Source organism: Budorcas taxicolor, chromosome 10 (assembly GCF_023091745.1).
Source record: "Budorcas taxicolor isolate Tak-1 chromosome 10, Takin1.1, whole genome shotgun sequence".
In the NCBI taxonomy this organism is placed as follows: Eukaryota; Metazoa; Chordata; class Mammalia; order Artiodactyla; family Bovidae; genus Budorcas; species Budorcas taxicolor.
This window is the reverse complement of record NC_068919.1, coordinates 27008595-27028715: the sequence shown is the minus strand read 5'-3', so window position 1 is coordinate 27028715 and position 20121 is coordinate 27008595. Positions and strand designations below refer to the sequence as shown.

Sequence of the window (20121 nt, the reverse complement as noted above, 5' to 3'; positions counted from 1 at the left end):
TCTGAAAAGGAATTTACAGGTCTAATCCAAATCTCTGTTTTACAGATGAGGAAACTTGAGGCCCATTTATTCATTCAACAAACATTTATTATGTGTCTGCATGCTCAATGTTGGAAACACAACAATGAACAGGACAAGAGATGGTTCAAAGTGGGAATCTGACTTGCCCAAAGTCACAAAGCAAGTGAGCAACTCAACAGGGGCTCTTTGCACTCAACTCCATATTGTCTAATATACCATCATTTCTGCACCTGTAAGCACACTAAGTATTTGATGAAGGGTCTGTGCAAAGATAAAATTTTCATATACAACTGATGCAATAACATTCTGTAATATAAGGGGTATATATATCTATATTATGTTCAGATTGTGTTAAAATCTATATAAAATAATCACATATACTTTTTTAATTAGCATGGAAGTACTTTCTAATTTCTAGCTTATCATGTATTCCATGTGCAAATTCTGACAATCCAAATTTTCAAACTTTTGAACATAATTTCTGGCCAAACAACTATGACTCTTACTATATTCTGGCTCTTTTGAACTGCAACTTTAATTTAACTCATCCTCTGATATTTTAGCCATTTCAATAAATAATTATTTTAAAAGACCTAGTTCTACCATTAACCAGTTTATTCACCTTACTCATTCACAGCTTAACTAGTCTGGTAACTTCAGTATATGTTATATAATCAGAGATACAGTTTTTTAAATGTCCTGAATCAGAACTTTTTTTTTTTGGCCAAGTCACATGGCATGCAGGATTTAGAGCCCCAACCAGGGACCGAACCTCTGCCCCCTGCAGTGGAAGTAGAGAGTCCTAACCCCCGGACAGCCAGGAGATGTTTTTTTTTTTAATTACTTTTAACTTATTTTTTTAAAGAAAACTCAAATACCTCATTTCAAAATGAACAATGGCCAACAAAGACCCAGCACAGTCAAAATAAATAAATGAATAAATTAAAAAAATTTTTTTAATGAACAATGGTACCTATTATAAGAAGGAAAATAAGAGTTTAGAACGAATCCTTTTTTTAAAAACTTAATAATCCTAAGAAAGCAACAGGGGGGTTCTTTGACAGGAGAAGATAGGAGCCCTACTAGAAGCAATACTGTGACATCAGAGTTCTTTAAAACAATCCAAAAGAAAAGTTGCCATAACTTATCAAAATAAAAAGGTTTTGAGATACTCCTAACTGCAAAGTAGTAATTTATATTCCATTACCTCTGAGAATCAATAACGGGGAAGATGAGAGGATTTGTAAGGACCTCTGCTGTACTACCAACGTGACAACATGGAGCTGTGAGGTTGATTTTCCATCCTCAGACTCTATAAGGCTCTCCTACTCCTGCGCTTCTTTCCCCTGGCCACTCACTCTCTGTTATTATTTGTGTTGCATTTCATACATAATAAGCTCTATTGAAGACAGGCACTGGGTATTATCCGTCTCTCTATCTTACCTTGAATCACAGGATAGAGCTGATGTTCAATAATTGTAAAATGAAACCACAGATGGTAACCAGAATTTAAAGATTGATAACATCCACTCTAATTCATATATCCACACTCTGAAACCAGCTTGTAATAATGAAAGTTAAAACTATATCAGGAACATGTGGTTCTACTTCAAATATCAGGGAATGTTAAAACTACAGGGCAGGACTAAGAATTTTAAACAGTCTAGTTACACAGAAACCCATGATGCATGCTGTTCTAAAAACACCAAGCACTCTTTTTAAACAGGAAAGGTTAAGTTCAGATAATGAAGAGACAGAAGAAAATTGTAAGGAATAAAGGAAACATTAAAGTGAAAAAAAATGACAAGATAACTTTATGTCTGGATTAAGACTTATTTTAATATACATAATGTATCATACTTCATATAATTTATTAATGTCATTTTCTATAGGACACTGTAATTAATTCAGTGACATCAATATTGACCTCAAACAGACAAAGGATGAAAGCTGGGTGTCCTTGTGTACCAAATACAAAACATGTGCTAAAGAGTTATCACACATAACAGTTTTAAGAGACCAACTTTAAGGATGACTCAGGCTTACAGTAGTTGCTTCACACGCCTTTCCCTCAGGACATGGATGCCACCCAGTGTTACTGTGTTTGTGCAAATGCCATCTCTGGCCTGCCCGACTACCTCCTTTTGCCAGCCCCACTTTTGCCTGTTTTACTGCTGCCACTGCTAGATTTGCCAGATGATTTTGAAGAGAAGAGTCTTGTCATGAACTCAGAAACATCAGGCAGTTCGTGGTTGGAATTCAGCATATTCATTGACTGCTCCATCTCCTGTGGGAAGACAAAGCACATCGCTATGAAAGGAACAGGGATCCTTCAGGTCACCCAGCAACTAACACTTCCATTAAGGAAGGAGGAGAGAAACGAAAGAGGTACTGGTTCTGAGCAATGACGTAATGTCACACCCAACAGCATTTCGAAACCATGCTTCATGCTCCCCTTGGATCACTCAGCATTCTGATCCTCAGTAAATGCTCAAAAGTGTTGCCTGGGGTTTGATTCCATTTATGTTTTTGTAAAGGGGATTTTCTCTGATAACGGACATAATGTGATTATATTCCTGCCACCTTATTTTGTTTTCTGATTAAAATACTTTGTTTTAACAAGTATTTTTAAACTCATGCTTCTTCTAGATGCACTTAACTAGAAATCTTTAACTATGTATCAAGCTATCAGAAAAGTTTGAAGATAACTATAGTATTTCCAAGACTTGATTCCTAAGGGCCTTAGTAAATCTATGAACACTGTATGACTTGAGTGACCTCAGTTACAGCATCTAAAGCAAGCAACACAAATGTTAAAATGTTACCATCACTGGCAGGACCTAAGGAAATAGTACTTTTATTCTGAGGTTTCTATCCTACCGGTTACTGGGCCAACAATCTCTAAAGTACTGTTCCACTTTGGCAATATTAATGTCTGCTTCATTTGAATTTCATGTGACATTACAAAAGTGAACTCATAATTGTATTGGTTCAGACATGAAAAAAAAAAAAAGAAATACCCCATTATCTATCATTTAAAATTGAGTTTTTAATTCAATTATTAGCTAGCGCTTTCTCCCCAAAGGTAGAATTTATAGATGAGTTTTCAAGGAGAAGATGCTTTAAATAAGGCCAGGAAAAGAAACATTACAAATATATATGAGATATATTAACATCCCCAGTAATCAAGAATTAAATGTATATGGTAACAGGTTTTGAATCTCTGCAAAAATATACCAACTCTATTTTTGAATCTGTTCAATTGTGAAGCTCTTGAATGAACAACTTTTTATACTGCACACTATGTGAAAAGCATTTTGCAAGAAATGAATTTTTAACCCAGTGTGACTTCTAATGCTTCCTTCCGTTGATACCACAGAGAGTTAACTGCCTTAACAGATCCAAGAATACAGGAGGTACACTTTCCGACCAACACTGAGGCAAAGATGCCAAAACTTAGCAATAACACATTTTGAAACATCATAAAGCGTTCTTCCTTCATGAAGTTTTTTTTTGCCATTCCAGCATGCGATATATGCCTTTACAGAACTTAATCAGCTAGTACCTCAGCAGACATTTTTATTTATGGATAGCTTATTTTTTCCATTTAAAACACACGTACAATCCTCTGCTGGAAAGAAGAGTGCTTTATAAATCCATTTTATTTCCTATATTTAACTGAGCTTGTTGACAACAGAGATGACATATAACCCATCTTTGTATCCCCTGTATCCAGAGCCTAAAAACTGATAATAAATATTTATTCAGTAATCAATAGGTGTAAATACACCAGTATATTAAATACAACAGAAAAACTTGGAATTCAGGAGATGTATGTTGATGGTTTGGGGTGAAGAATAGATAATTTTTGTTTTCAATTCTGAAGATTTTATACAGAAGCCAATATTTTAAAGAGACGAGACGGTGGCACTAAATTTGAAGCATCTTCCTTGGCAACTCCTAGCCCCCTCACCAAACAGTATGATCTTGTGGTAGAGTTTGAAAACCACTATTCTATTTTTCTCCTGCGGTTTATCCAAATTTCTTTTGTGTATCTGAACATATAAGCTAAAGGTATATACTCTGAAGAACTTTATAAAATAAAGGTAGATTATAAGAAGCTACCATTTAGTGAAATATTTAGATTAGGTATACCAGAATCATTATGCATTTCAACTATTTAACAAGTGAGGCACAAAGAAGCAAGTACTAAATAGAATGTCTTAACTATATGAAGAGATCCAGGCTTTTATCAGACAGATCCAACTGAATTTATCTGGTCCAATGGAAACAATTAAATACCAGAAACATATAATACTGTATCAACACAACCTGTAGATGAATTTGGCTTGGGAATTAGGATAAAGCTGGACAAATGCAAGCCATTCAGCCACAATGGATGGCCAGGCATCAGAACATGGTTCAATCATCTTACCCGCCTCATGTCAGGATCACTTGTGTTGACCACTTTAGGCAGAAGCACAAATATCAATAATGGAAGAACCATCATCATAACCTGTGAAAGAAAAAAAATTCAGAAAATGTTTTTCCCACTTAACTGAGGTACAAAATCTGAACTTAACAACCAATGATGGAATTAAATACTGTAAATAGAATAAAACTAGCAGTCACCACTTCAATTCTATTGAATGAACCCTGCTGACAGCAAGGTCCACTGTTGTAATATAAGAGCCTGGGGTTGCAGAGTGTCAGATCCGAGTGAGCAACTAAACACACACACAGTCATGTGATAAGTCACACGTGTAATAAGTCATGTGATAAGTCACATGTGTGGTAAGTCACACATGGAGTTAGCTCTCCTTCCTACTACCTGCGTATTAGACCATTGATGAATGTGCCATCACTTAACAAATTGCCCTCTTGATGGGACATATACTTTTTTTTCTCTCTCTTTCTTTTGAATATGGAATGAACAGAAAAGTTATTCTGTGGTATTCTAAGTACTTGGTATTTTCTTGAAATGATATTATGGTATCCACTAATATAAAATTTTAATAGCATAATTCTTCAGAAAAAAGTTAACTTTTTTTTCCTTTGCTGTTTTTTGAAACTTGAATTATTACCTGAGAATTATGTAAGTGTTAATCATATTTCTTGATGGTAGCTATTTAGATCACAAGTAGGGATGTTTCAGGCTGTACATCCTTTGAGAGGAATAAATCAGTACCTGGAATCTGCAGTTAGGCCTGAAGAAGCAGGAGGGTAGAGTGGATGGATGAAATCAATAGTGAGACTCCAAAGCTAATTGAGAAATATATTTCATGTTCTCATTTCTGAAATTTCCATGGGGATGTATGCAGTGCGAGAAGATCCTAGGTCATTTTTTAAAACTTGTCTGCTATCGTAGTTGCCTAGTAGTATATTGTACGTTAGAAGGGGGGATATTTTGTTTTCTCCAAAAGCTGCAAGTCGTCTGGAAAAAGCTCAGCTGGTCATCACAATCACCAATCTCAGTGGCAGACTGCAGTTTGAAGAAAATGAACATCTATGAATATCTGTGCTACCTATCATTTTGCAGAGTTCAGAGTTTTATTTAACACAAACAGTTTGCAAACAGAACTATTTGTTCATTTTCTTCAAACTGCAGTCTGCCACTGAGATTGGTGATTGTGATGACCAGCTGAGCTTTTTCCAGACGACTTGCAGCTTTTGGAGAAAACAAAATATCCCCCCTTCTAACGTACAATATACTACTAGGCAACTACGATAGCAGACAAGTTTTAAAAAATGACCTAGGATCTTCTCGCACTGCATACATCCCCATGGAAATTTCAGAAATGAGAACATGAAATATATTTCTCAATTAGCTTTGGAGTCTCACTATTGATTTCATCCATCCACTCTACCCTCCTGCTTCTTCAGGCCTAACTGCAGATTCCAGGTACTGATTTATTCCTCTCAAAGGATGTACAGCCTGAAACATCCCTACTTGTGATCTAAATAGCTACCATCAAGAAATATGATTAACACTTACATAATTCTCAGGTAATAATTCAAGTTTCAAAAAACAGCAAAGGAAAAAAAAGTTAACTTTTTTCTGAAGAATTATGCTATTAAAATTTTATATTAGTGGATACCATAATATCATTTCAAGAAAATACCAAGTACTTAGAATACCACAGAATAACTTTTCTGTTCATTCCATATTCAAAAGAAAGAGAGAGAAAAAAAAGTATATGTCCCATCAAGAGGGCAATTTATTAAGTGATGGCACATTCATCAATGGTCTAATACGCAGGTAGTAGGAAGGAGAGCTAACTCCATGTGTGACTTACCACACATGTGACTTATCACATGACTTATTACACGTGTGACTTATCACATGACTGTGTGTGTGTTTAGTTGCTCACTCGGATCTGACACTCTGCAACCCCATGGAGACTTACCACATACTCATTCTATGTGAATTTTAAACATAACTATTTATCTAATTTCTGCTGCACATTTCTGTCAAATCTACCATGCCATTCTTGATACTATTTTTTTCATTATGTATTCCCAAAGCTATTATTTTCTTGAAATTCATAAACTAGTCACAATAATCCTTTCATCCAACAATTTGATCCCAGCTTTCCTATCACAGGGTTAGTTTTTCAACTGACTATAAGCAAATTAGAGATTAGTAAAGGTGCTTTATTATAGCCTGATACATACCATTGGGTTCATCAGAAAGTCTGTCCAGCCCCAAGACTCCCTTTTAATAAAGTAAGAAGGTGGGCCTGAAGATTTCATTTGGAGAGGATAGGGCAGTCTGACCACTTCTGATGTTTTGATGTAATTCACGTATCTCGCTCTGATAAAGCAACATGAAAAAAGCATCAGTAATCCTATTACAAGCATTACTAGTTAAAAGAACTGCTTATAATATATTAGCAATGCCTTAATTACCTTTAGCTTTTTCCAGAATGCTTCGGCATTTAAATTTTTGATCTTGAAAATCTGATCAAAGTAGCTTCATCTATATGTCTAAAATACTTAGCAAAATGTAGAGAAGACACTAGATTTGGAATCAAGAGACCTAGTTTCTAGTTATAGATCTGTTAATACCTACGCTTACAAGTTTTAAGTTCTTAATGTTTCTGGTTATACCAGAAGTTCTTCTGGAATTCTTCCAGCTCTAAAGCTCTTTGATTTTATTTAATAATAAATTTATTTTGCTATAAATATATAAAAATGTTAGAATTTTTTGATTGTCTGAGATATGCATTATGCTGCTTCTGCTGCTGCTGCTAAGTCGCTTCAGTCGTGTCCGACTCTGTGCGACCCCATAGACGGCAGCCCACCAGGCTCCCCCGTCCCTGGGATTCCCCAGGCAAGAACACTGGAGTGGGTTGCCATTTCCTTCTCCAATGCAAGAAAGTGAAAAGTGAAAGTGAAAGTGAAGTCGTGTCCGACTCTTCGCGACCCCATGGACTGCAGCCTACCAAGCTCCTCCGTCCATGGGATTTTCCAGGCAAGAGCACTGGAGTGGGGCGCCAGTGCCTTCTGGGGTCTACCTAATTGCCAAGGGTATTTTGCAGGAAAAACATGATTCAAGAAAGTCCTGCAACAGTACCATAGGTGGTAACATTACATTTTTACCAGACATGCTATGAATTTTAATCACCCATGTCCACACATATTTCAGTGTACTTTCTAAAAATTGCTTCCCCCATTTCCTCTTATCGTTTCCTTTTGGAGCTTCTATTAGACAAGTGTTAGACCATTTCATTCTTCTATGGCGGGGGCGGAGGGGGTGGGGAGCCTGTGCGGGGTCTTCACTGCTGAGCAGGCTTCTCATTACAGTGGCTTCTCTTGTTGCGGAGCACCGGCTCCAGGGCTGGAGGGCTTCATTAATTGTGGCTCCTGGGCTCTAGAGCACAGGCTCAGTAATTGTGGTGCAAGAGCTTAGTCGCTCCATGGCATGTGGGATTTTCTTGGATGAGGGATCAAACCCATGTCTCCTACGTTGGCAGGCAGATTCTTTACCACCGAGCCATCAGGGTAGCCCTTTTTCATTCTTTACTCCACATCTTGTTAAACTCTCACATTCAGAGTCCTTTCCTTCATCTGTATTGATTTCTGGCCAATTTTTCTGATCTGTCCTCCAACTTATCAAACTTCTGTTCAGTTGCTCAGCACATCCATTGAGTTTTATATTCCAAAGCATACACTGATTGCAAAAGTTGTTTTTTTTTCATATGATCTATTTGGTATTATGTATGGTCTATTTTGGTATTATGGCAATAAGCGTTTCTGTTTAAAGCATTTTAAATCTGCTTTAAGCCATTTTGTATCGTCTACATCCGATAGTTACACTGTCTAGAGTTCTCAGGGCTTCCCTGGTGGCTCAGTGTGAAGACTCCACCTGCCAATACAGGAGACATGAGTACCGTCCCTGATCTGGGAAGATCCCACGTGCCATACAGCAACCAGGCCCGAGTGCCACAACCACTGGACTTGTGCTCTAGAGCCCAGGAGGCGCAGCTGAGGAAGCCCTTGAGCCCTAGAGCTGGTGCTCGACGACAGGAGAATCCGCTGCAGCGAGAAGCCCTCACACCACAGCTGGAGAGTAGCCCGTTTGCTGCAACTAGAGAAAAGCCAGCACAGCCAAAAATAAATAAACAAGTAAACAAAATTAGAGTTATCAGAGGTCTGATTCATCTAATGTCCATCTTCCATGGACATTTTCTTGGGTATTTTTTATAAGTTAAGTAGACTTTACTTATGTGTGGGTGTGGACAGAGAGTATCTGCCTCAAGAGAGGTTATGCACTTGTCTGTGCCAGGAGTCCAGGATTATGACCAGGGACCATCTTATTAATTTTTCAGACTGGAATTTTTTGGATCATGCAGGAAGTAATAAGTGCATACCCCAAATTTCAATGAGGGTATGACTATCAATTTTCAGGATAGATTTTTTCCTCCAATAGCCAGGGCCAGGTTGGGAATCTGATCTTTTGGATTTTAGGCCAAGGGTCGAGGCGGGAACCAAGTCTCTAGTCTGACTGACTCCTAGCATGCCCAAAGCCTGCCTTCCATCCACGCGCTGATAATAAAATCTAAGCCTTTCGATGAGAGTATAACAAATCCCCCACGTGGGAAAGCAGTTTATTCTCTGGGGAGTTCCCTTACTTTTGGGGGAGTTTTACATTTAAAATGAAATTTTTATCATGTTTTATCCAGCATTTCTAAAATTTTTCATTTGGCCAAAATGTCAGAAATGGAAGTTCCATTTATCTGAAACTAATTTATCATACACACTTACAAAACACTGGTCAAGAATATCAGTATCTTATATAAGTCCTTCTTTGTTCTCTATTCTGTCGCCCACCCCCCAATTATTAAACTGATAAGGGCCTTTTTTTTAAGCTATGCTTCAAGTATCCAATCATCAGGAATAAATCTGCGAATATGAATCCCACTGCTGCAACCAGTCCTTAAAAGTTAAAGCAGGTAGTACTCTTTATCCACGGTGAAAAGGCGAATAAAGCTTTGTATTTTAGGAAAATATGTCTAACAAGCAAGACTACTTTATTCAAAAGAGGAAAAGATACACCCAACTGAATGCAGAGTTTCAGAGAATAGCAAGGCGAGATAAGAAAGTCTTCTTAAGAGAACAACGCAAGGAAATAGAGAAAAACAATACAATGGGAAAGACTCTCCAAGAAAACTGGAGATACCTAAGGGAACATTTCATGCAAAGATGGGCACAATAAAGGACAGAAATGGCAAGGACCTAACAGAAGCAGAAGATATTAAGAAGAGGTGGCAAGAATACACAGAACTATACAAAAAAGGTCTTACATGACCCAGATAACCATGATGGACCATGACGGTGTGGTCACGCACCTAGAGTCAGACATCCTGCAGTGCAAAGTCAAGTGGGCCTTAGGAAGCATCGCTACAAATTAAGCTAGTGGAGGTGATAGAATCCCAGTTGAGCTATTTCAAATCCTAAAAGATGATGCTGTGAAAGTGCTGCACTCAATATGCCAGCAAATTTGGAAAACTCAGTGGTGGTCACAGGACTGGAAAAGGTCAGTTTTCATTCCAATCCCAAAGAAAGGCAATGCCAAATAATGTTCAAACTACCATACAACTGCACTCATTTCACATGCTGCTGCTGCTGCTGCTGCTGCTAAGTTGCTTCAGTAGTGTCCAACTCTGTGTGACCCCATAGATGGCAGCCCACCAGGCTCCCCCGTCCCTGGGATTCTCCAGGCAAGAACACTGGAGTGGGCTGCCATTGCCTTCTCCGATTTCACACGCTGCTGCTGCTGCTAAGTCACGTCAGTCATATCCGGCTCTGTGCGACCCCATAGATGGCGGCAGCCCATCGGGCTCCCCCATCCCTGGGATTCTCCAGGCAAGAACACTGGAGTGGGTTGCTATTTCCTTCTCCAATGCATGAAAGTGAAAAGTGAAAGTGAAGTCGCTCAGTTGTGTCCGACTCTTAGCGACCCCATGGACTGCAGCCTACCAGGCTCCCCCGTCCCTGGGATTCTCCAGGCAAGAACACTGGAGTGGGTTGCCATTGCCTTCTCCGATTTCACACGCTAGTAAGGCTCAAAACCTTCAAGTTAGGCTTCAATAGCACCTGAACCGAGAACTTCCAGGTGTACAAGCTGGATTTAGAAAAGGCAGAGGAACCAGAGATCAAACTGCCAACAACCATTTGATCATAGAGAAAGCAAGAGAGTTCCAGAAAAACATCTTCTTCTGCATCACTGACTACACAAAAGCCTGTGTGGATCAGAACAAACTGTGGAAACTTCTCAAACAGATGGGAATACCAGACCACCTGACCTGCCTCCTGAGAAACCTGTATGCAGGTCAAGGAGCAACAGTTAGAACTGGACATGGAACAAGGGACTGGTTCCAAATTGGGAAAAGAACACATCAAGACTGCATGTCACCCTACTTATTGAATTTATATGCAGAGAATATCATGCAAAATGATGGGCTGGATGAAGCACAAGCAGGAATCAAGACTGCCCGGAGAAATATCAACAACCTCAGATATGCAGATGATACCCACTCTAATGGAGCCTCTTGATAAGAGTGAAAGAGGAGAGTGAAAAAGCTGGCTTAAAACTCAACATTCAAAAAACTAAGATCATGGCATCTGGTCTCATCACTTAATGGCAAACAGATGGAGAAAAAATGGAAACAGTGGCAGATTTTATTTTCTTGGGCTCCAGAATCACTGAGGATGGTGACTGTAGCCACAAAATGAAAAGATGCTTGCTCCTTGGAAAAAAGCTATTACAAATCTACACAGCGTATTAAAAAGCAGAGACATCATTTTGCCGACAAAGGTCTATATAGTCAAAGCTATGGTTTTTGCAGTAGTCATAAATGGATGTGAGAGCTGGATCATAAGGAAGGCTGAACTCCTAAGAATTGACGCTTTCGAACTGTGGTGCTGGAGAAGACTCCTTGGACAGCAAGGAGATCAAATCAGTCAACCCTAAAGGAAATCAACCCTGAATATTCATTGCAAGGACTGGTGCTGAAGCTGCAATACTTAGGCCATCTGATATGAAAAGCTGACTCATTAGGAAAGACCCTGATGCTGGGAAAAACTGAAGGCAAGAGTTGGGAGCAACAGAGGATGAGACAGTTGGATGGCATCATTGACTCAATGGACATCAATTTGAGCAAACTCCAGGAGATAGTGAAGGACAGGGAAATGCGCTGTGCCACATTCCATGGGGCTGCAAAGAGTCAGCAACTGACCACAAGCTTTATTCAAAATTCAAAGCAAAAAGGATAAATAAAAATAAATTACAGTTTTTAATCAACAAATGTCCCATTTTAACAACTCTCATGACCTTCAGTATTCAGCTTTTTGTTTGTCTGGTCTGGCCACTCGGCTTGGAGTTTAATTCTCCAACAAGGGGTTGAACCCAGGCTCACTGCAATGAAAGTGCAAAGTCCCCACTACTGAACCCCAGGGAGTTCCCAGTATTTTTAAATCTCAAACTTATATATTTAGTGCATATGGTAAATCTACAAGCCCCCCTCCATGTCCACACTTGCAATCCTAAAATATATAAGAAGTCATGATATGTTCTTTACAGTTTAGGATATCATACTAGTTTTATATATAAATACATATTTTTAAAATTTTATGCCTCTAAAAGGACATGAGAAAGTCAATAGCTAATGAGATTCAGTTACTTTGAAACAATCCATTGATTACCCCCAAAATATTTATAAACATATTTGCAGAATATTACTCAAGTTTTACCCTTGCTCTGAGTAGCCAATAGCAAGTAATATTAGAATCTGGACAAAGTAGAATATTCTAAGACAACAACTTAACTCCAAAAGTATATGAGAAAGTAATTTGTTTCTAAATAATTATTTTTCATAGCATCACGTTTCATAGCATAGCATACCAATAGCATAGCATTATTGGTTTCATAATAACACTAAGAATTTAAATTAGACAGAATAACTATGCTCACTACACATGCTAAAAGAGGAAAAAGAAAACTTTCCCCATCCATTATCGGGAGCTGACATCAATGAACTAATATACAGCTGATATAAAGGATGTAGGATATAAAGCTCAACATATGACTGACTATTTTAATTACAGCATATTTACATATTATACTTTAAAAATGTTCAATAATCAAAAAAAAGTAAAGGAAGAAGGAAAGCATTTTAGGAGTAAACGTTAATTCAAATATAAATATTATGGTACAAACCAAACACCTCTCTTACATCAACTCAATCTGAGGTCTCCACAAATCAACCTCAATATGCTAGGCATGTGAAGAAAAGGTCGGTAATAAAATACCGTTCCCCTAACCCCCAAATTATTTTTGCCTTTGCGTGACCTCTTCTTAATTACTGTATGCATGCTTAGTTGCTCAGTTGTGTCTGACTCTTTGCAACCCTGTGGACTGCAACCCGTTAGGCTCCTCTGTCCATAGGATTTTCCAGGGTAAGAATACTGGAGTGAGTCGCCATTTCCTCTCCAGGGAATCTTCCCAACTTGGGGACTGAAGCCGAGACTCCTGAGTCTCCTGCACCGGCAGGCAGATTCTTTACCACTGAGCTACCTGGAAAGATTTATTACAGCAACACGAAGTAATTTTGTGATAGCCCAAACAAAGAAGAGATATTACCATTTTAAATTGTTTGGTACTTGTCAATTACAGCTCAATAAAGCAAACAAGCAAGCAAGAAAACGGCTTCCTATACCTCCTGGTCAGATTACACCAAAGACAGCGCTATTGGCCCGAGACTAATAACAATCAACTGGGCTTGTAGCAGCAGAAGGCTGAATCTGAACACTGTGGTATTCCAGAATTAGAGCCTGAATTAGTCCAAAGTTTTCACTCGACTTCAAAGCATGTGTTCATCTACTTGTGAAAGCGAAGTTGTTCAGTCATGTCCGACTCTTTGTGACCCCATGGACTGTAGCCTATCAGGCTCCTCCGTCCATGGGCTTTTCCAGGCAAGGGTGCTGGAGTGGATTGCCATTTCCTTCTCCAGGGGGTCTTCCTGACCCAGGGATCGAACCCAGGTCTCCCGCACTGCAGACAGATGCTTTACCATCTGAGCCACCAGGGAAGCCCATTCATCTACTTGGAAATTCTAAAACTTTTTCCTGTCCTCCAGCCTCTAATACTGTACTTTTTCTCATTATGATCCTCATTTTGAAATAAACTCCATGAAATTATCAAAATATCCCAATGAAAAACAAATGATAAGTATTTTCAACTTAGAAAAGTTAAATTATTTCCAACTTTAATAACTGCATTTCAATTAAAACTTTCACAGTGCTTTTGCTCCTATAGTAAGTAATCTTACCTCTTCTCTATATAGTCATATCAGGAGTTTTAAAATAAATATTAAGCCAGAGCAGGAGACAGTTCAACTGTAAAAATATTATCAATGCTCAAATTAGAACAATATAAAGTGAAAGCGAAGTCACTCAGTCGTGTCCGACTCTGCGATCCCATTGACTGTAGCCTACCAGGCTCCTCAGTCTATGGGATTTTCCAGACATGAGTACTGGAGTGGGCAATATAAGGACGCTTTAAATGTTTTAAGGAATACCTGCAGTTTAAACAAGAAACCTTTCAACCTTAACTATAAACTCTGATAGGAATATATAATGAGGTATTCAGGAGCCTAGCCTTTGGTAAAAATAAAATCAGCTGTCCTTACCTCATTTTGCCTTTTGAAGTGATATCCACTCGGACAGGATCAAACCTGTAAGCTGGAGAAATAACTTCCACTACATAAGATCCAGAAGGTATATCATGAACCACAAAACTCCCATCCGTCCTGGAAAAATGAAATTATCATTATTTAGTCATTTATGATCCACAGTTTATTCCTTTGCTTTAAATCATCAGTTAACTCCCAAACCAATACCCCCCAAAATGACACAGTATTTAGCAAAACAAAACAAACCCAAACTGGTGAGAGTTGTTCCACGTTTCAGCTTCCATAATTACACTGCATGGGTATGAAAATGCCCCAGACCATTCCACAGAGAGCCCTGACACAGAAAGCACTTCTATTCCTTCTGCAGGATAGAGAAGAGAGGTGCCAGGGGTACAGGTCCAACTCTAAAGTCATGTCTTCATTAAAGCGAATGAATATGTTATTCCTACAATATTGGGGTTCCAATTCTGCCAAACCCCTCCAACGATTTCTTAATTAAAAATGGCTTTTTCCCCTAGTTTTAATTTGTATTTTCTTTTTTCCAAAAAAAAAATGTAATTAAATACTGCTTGTTTCACTTGTTACAAATAGTTCCCATCTATTTTGGTTACTTCTTTTGGGCTATGTATAAGTTTAAAATGTTTATGGGAGTTAAAGCTTCCCTGGTGGCTCAGAGGTTAAAGCATCTGCCTCTAATATGGGAGACCTGGGTTTGATCCCTGGGTCAGAAGATCCCCTGGAGAAGGAAATAGCAACACACTCTAGTATTCTTGCCTGGAGAATCCCATGGAAGGAAGAGCCTGGTGGGCTATAGTCCACGGGGTCACAAAGAGTCGGACACGACTGAGCGACTTAACTAACTAATGGGAGTTAAAACCATCCACTTTTGCCTTACTGATTTCTTCTAAACCTTCTAGACTAAGAAAACTACCCCATCCAGAACTAGTCATTTCAGGTTCACAGACCAAAATTAATTTGTTTTGCTAATGAGAAACTGCCATTCTGATGGGAAAAAAGTTTACGATTCAGGAGAACAAAGATTCTAAAAGGACTGACTTTATCAAAGAATTGCCAGTCTCATAATAATGTTAAAATAATGTTCCTTAAGTCATTAGGCTCTTTCAGTTAAAGCAATGATTCTGTCACATCAACCATGAAAGTAAAGAGTTCCATAAAAAGTAAGAGTTCCATACTATTTCAAAGTACACACTAAACTGAAACAGAGTTAAAATATAAACATCAAGTTAACTTATTCTGGACTGGATGTCTTCTATTTTCCCTCAGATCATTCTCCACCCTTCTCCTCTCCCAACAGCAGGAAAGGGAAGAAAACGAGCTTACTATACTTTCCTCCCAGCTCTTTCCATGCAAGCCCCCTAACTGGCTTTGGCAAGGGACCCAGCTCGTCTCTAGGCCGTTCTTTCCTCTTTTCTAGATTCCAATAACCTTTATTTCCTAGCCTCCATTCAGGCTTAGAGGTGACAATAGCCTTGAAGTTGTGAACTTTGGAGTACTGCTTAATCTGATTGTTTCCTTACACCATGACTACCCTGGTTAATCCTTTCATTAAACTTTCCTTGAATTACTCTAATTATTCAGTTCCTTGACGGGACCCTAACTGAATGAATTTCAAACTTTTTTCTAGGTCCAGAAAAAAAGAGAATTCAATTAATTCCTGTGCAACACAAATAATAGCAGAACTAATGGCATAAACTAAAAGCAAATATATTTTTCATCCTAGGGTAAACAGTTTACTTTAAAAGATAACATACACATTTTACAATGAAAACTTAAAACCTGGTTTTTAAAATGTATTCTGCAATACACAGACCTTGCTGGACTCTTGATTTGAAAGAACAAGCACATTAAAGTATTTCTGAAGTAAGTGGGGAAACATAAAAATGGACTGGGTACTAAATTACATTATTATTATTTATTTTGTGAAACAAATAACAGTACTGTGGGTTTTTTTAAACCCTGATCTTTCAGAGATACATCACAGTGTTTTTACAAGTGAAATTATATTATGTCTAAGATCACATTAAAATATTCCAGAAAGAAAGTAAAGAGGGGCAGATAGCAGATATGAAATCAAACAGTAAACTGTGATGTGTTCCTAAGTTATTCTACTTTAGCATATGTCTGAAGTTTTCCATAATAAACAGTTCAAAAAAGTTAAGTATATAATCTTACATAAAGCATAGCACATAATTTCAAAAAGCTGAAAACTATCTAAATGCCCCCAAACAGAGGACAAGAAAAATTAAGTTCACATACACAGTGATGACAGCAAGAAGTGTCATGTGCAGTCTTCAGTTGAAACTCCCCTAATCTTCATTTAGTAAAGTCTCAAGTCACCTCCAACAAGCATAAACACAGCCAAAATTGCATGCTAGTTATGTATAACAGGTACAGGACAAATTACCTATCCCTCTTCCAAAATGGTTATCACAATAAGCCCCTCATATTAATTCTCAACCTTTCTACATATAAATGAAAGAACACGAAAGGGCACCAGAAGCTGCTCACAAAATAGCAAATGAAAAAAATCAAGTCATAAAGCACTGTATATTGTATATTAGTACTAAAAATGTCATATAATTCCAAAAAGATACAATAAAATGTTAAGGCTTGCTATCTCTATTCTGTTTATATTTTCTTCAATAAACAAAGCACAAATTATTTTCAATAAAAATAATGCTTATTTTAAAAACTGTATATGGCAGAAGAGAGATCAAATGGTTAATCATGGCTAATTTTCTACAGCTTAATGAGAGTTTTATTATTAAAAGATCATTTATTTGGGCAAAACTTCAAGAATGGCCTAATGCCAGATTTTTAATGATACACAGCACTTTAAAAATGATAGTAAGCTTCTCTTCATTATTTATTAATCTGAGTTTGAAATTCTCATTCAAAGACACCCAGAGACTCTGAATGTTTACAAAACAGATTTAGAATTAAATTGTCTTGTTTTCAGATACCACTTGTTAGTATACAAACCCATCAGAGGAACACTTCCTTTACCAAATACTTTCAGTTCAAAGTTTCACTGTCCAAGCAGCAATTGAAAAGATTTAAAATATCATATTACACTTATGCCTAGTCATCTGAAAAGCAAGCTGACACAGAACCACAGTGCTAATAAATTCACCACGTCTTTTAAATATAGGCTCAAATCCTACTTCTACTCATTGCCAGACAGAAGAGCATAAACACTGTAGAGTCTTACATAAATGACAACAGTGATGTTGCAAATCCCTCGATAACGTCAAGTGTAAAAAAGAACAACAATCCCACTTCCAGGCAAAAAAGGTGCTTTGATTAGGGACTTCAGGGCCCATTAATTTTAGAAGTAGCAACATTAGCCTCCAGTCTGTGTCATCACTAGAAGCCCTGTGGGCTTTGAGAATTCCCACTTGCTTAGCATCATTCTACACAACATGAAGCTACCAAAAGACTGAAATGAAGTGCAAAAAGAGGCCAAATTCCGGGGAAACGAGATGAGATGCAAAGGAAAGATTCATCAAAAGACAAATAAAGGGGTCCACCTGTCCCCAGGGCCCAGAAGTGGTCGTCCCCATCCAGGGCTAAAAGGGAGTTGAAGATAACTGACTCCACCGCTCTGGCCCTGGGACGAGCACCTGCCATCCTCATTTCTGTGGTACAGGGTCGGGAAGGGGAAAACGTCAGACTGCCTGACAAGGTACCCCCGGCATAGACCGCTAACGGTGCTCGCCCTTTCACCCTCGGACAGCGACGTCGTCCGGTTTTGACACCTAGCGTCCCCAAATCCCCTTCCAGCTTCCATCCCAGTTGCTTTCGCGCTGCCCTCAGGATGCTCACTTCAGAAAGCCGACGTGCTCTTCTCCGTCTACCAGCACTCGGGCCGCCGAGATCCAGTCCTGGGGTTTCACTCCAGGAACAACCGCACGCCCCTCAATCTTGAAGCGATCTCCAATGCCGACCCCACTCCCTCCTGACCCGTCAGAGGTAGACCCAGACATGTCCGAGCTCTGGGCATCCCTTGATAGTAGCAGCAGGAGGACGGAAAAGAAGGCCCATAGCGTGGCCGCCATGACAGCAGCTCTCGGCGGTCAGGCCGGTAGCCCCGGAAACCCTCCCCGTCTCTCGCAGTCGCCGCAGCCGCGAGCTGATGTCGTCATCTCTGCGCGCCGGGCTCGGGCGCCCGCTGTGGGCTCAAACCGCAGCGCAGGAGTCTGGGCCAGTCCACCAGCGAGATCCGAGTGTTGCGGCGACATCCGCGCGCTAGAGAATGGAGGGCGCTGTGAGGTGCGCCACTAAAGGCAGCTGCCCACAAAGCGAAAGTGAAGTGTGAGATGTTGTGGTCCCCACTGAGAGGGAAGAGGATCTTAAGTGTGTGTTGCCTGTTAAGTCCATTCAGTCGTATCCGACTATTTGAGACCCTATGGACTGTAGCCCGCCAAGCTCCTCTGTCCATGGAATTCTCCAGGAAAGAGGGGGAGTGGTTGCCATGCCCTCCTTCTGGGGATCTTCCCAACCCAGGGATCGACCCTCATCTCTTATGCCCCATGCATTGGCAGGCGAGTTTGTTTTTTGTTTTTTTTTAATCACTAGCGCCACCTGAAAAAAAAAATTCAGAGAGATGAGGATCTTAAATAGTGTCTGCAAATGAGACTCTGATTTAGATAGAAACAAGTCCAGAAGAGAGCGTTTAAAAAGCCCTTAGAGATTCCGCAAAACGTGCAAGATGAAAAGGCACCCGTTTGTATGTTTCACTTCAGTTTAGTCACTCAGTCGTGTCCGACTCTTTGCGACCCCATGAATCGCAACACGCCAGGCCTCCCTGTCCATCACTAACTCCCGGAGTTTACCCAAACTCATGTGCATTGAGTTTTGTCAATGCCATCCAGCCATCTCATCCTCTGTCGTCCCCTTCTCCTCCTGCCCCCAAACCCTCCCAGCATCAGGGTCTTTTCCAATGAGTCAACTCTTCACATGAGGTGGTCAAAGTATTGGAGTTTCAGCTTCAGCATCATTCCTTCCAAAGAACACCCAGGACTGATCTCCTTTAGGATGGACTAGTTGGATCACCTTGCAGTCCAAGGGACTCTCAAGCGTCTTCTTCAACACCACAGTTCAAAAGCATTAATTCTTTGGCGCTCAGCTTTCTTCACTGTCCAACTCGCACATCCATACATGACCACAGGAAAAACCATAGCCTTGACTAGACAGACCATAGTCTGCAAAGTAATGTCTCTGCTTTTGAATATGCTATCTAGGTTGGTCATAACTTTTCTTCCAAGGAGTAAGCGTCTTTTAATTTCATGGCTGCAGTCACCATCTGCAGTGATTCTGGAGCCCCCAAAACTAAAAAGTCTGACACTGTTTCCACTGTTTCCCCATCTATTTCCCATGAAGTGATGGGACCGGATGCCATGATCTTCGTTTTCTGAATGTTGAGCTTTAAGCCAACTTTTTCACTCTCCTCTTTCACTTTCATCAAGAGGATTTATAGTTCCTCTTCACTTCTGCCATAAGGGTGGTGTCATCTGCATATCTGAGGTGATTGATATTTCTCCCAGCAATCTTGATTCCAGCTTGTGCTTCTTTCAGCCCAGCGTTTCCCATGATGTACTCTGCATAGAAGTTAAATAAGCAGGGTGACAATATACAGCCTTGACGTACTCCTTTTCCTGTTTGGAACCAGTCTGTTGTTCCATGTCCAGTTCTAACTGTTTCTTCCTGACCTGCATATAGGTTTCTCAAGAGGCAGGTCAGGTGGCAAGAATACACAGAAGAACTGTACAAAAAAGATCATGACCCAGATAATCACGATGGTGTTATCACTCACCTAGAGCCAGACATCCTGGAATATGAAGTCAAGTCACATTAGCCTTAGAAAGCATCACTAGGAACAAAG

At 39.4% G+C, this 20121-nt stretch overlaps 1 protein-coding gene across 1 annotated transcript; it reads right to left on the bottom strand.

Annotated features, from left to right (window-relative positions):
- Nucleotides 1–1847: 1847 nt before the first annotated feature.
- Nucleotides 1848–18335, bottom strand: EMC7 (ER membrane protein complex subunit 7). The gene is made up of 5 exons (XM_052646813.1): nt 18063–18335; nt 14214–14333; nt 6697–6835; nt 4457–4537; nt 1848–2308 (listed from the first exon to the last, which is right to left on the bottom strand). Exons 1-5 carry the CDS (start codon nt 18293–18295, stop codon nt 2156–2158), a joined length of 726 nt encoding a protein of 241 aa, XP_052502773.1. The 5' UTR covers nt 18296–18335; the 3' UTR covers nt 1848–2155.
- Nucleotides 18336–20121: the final 1786 nt, after the last annotated feature.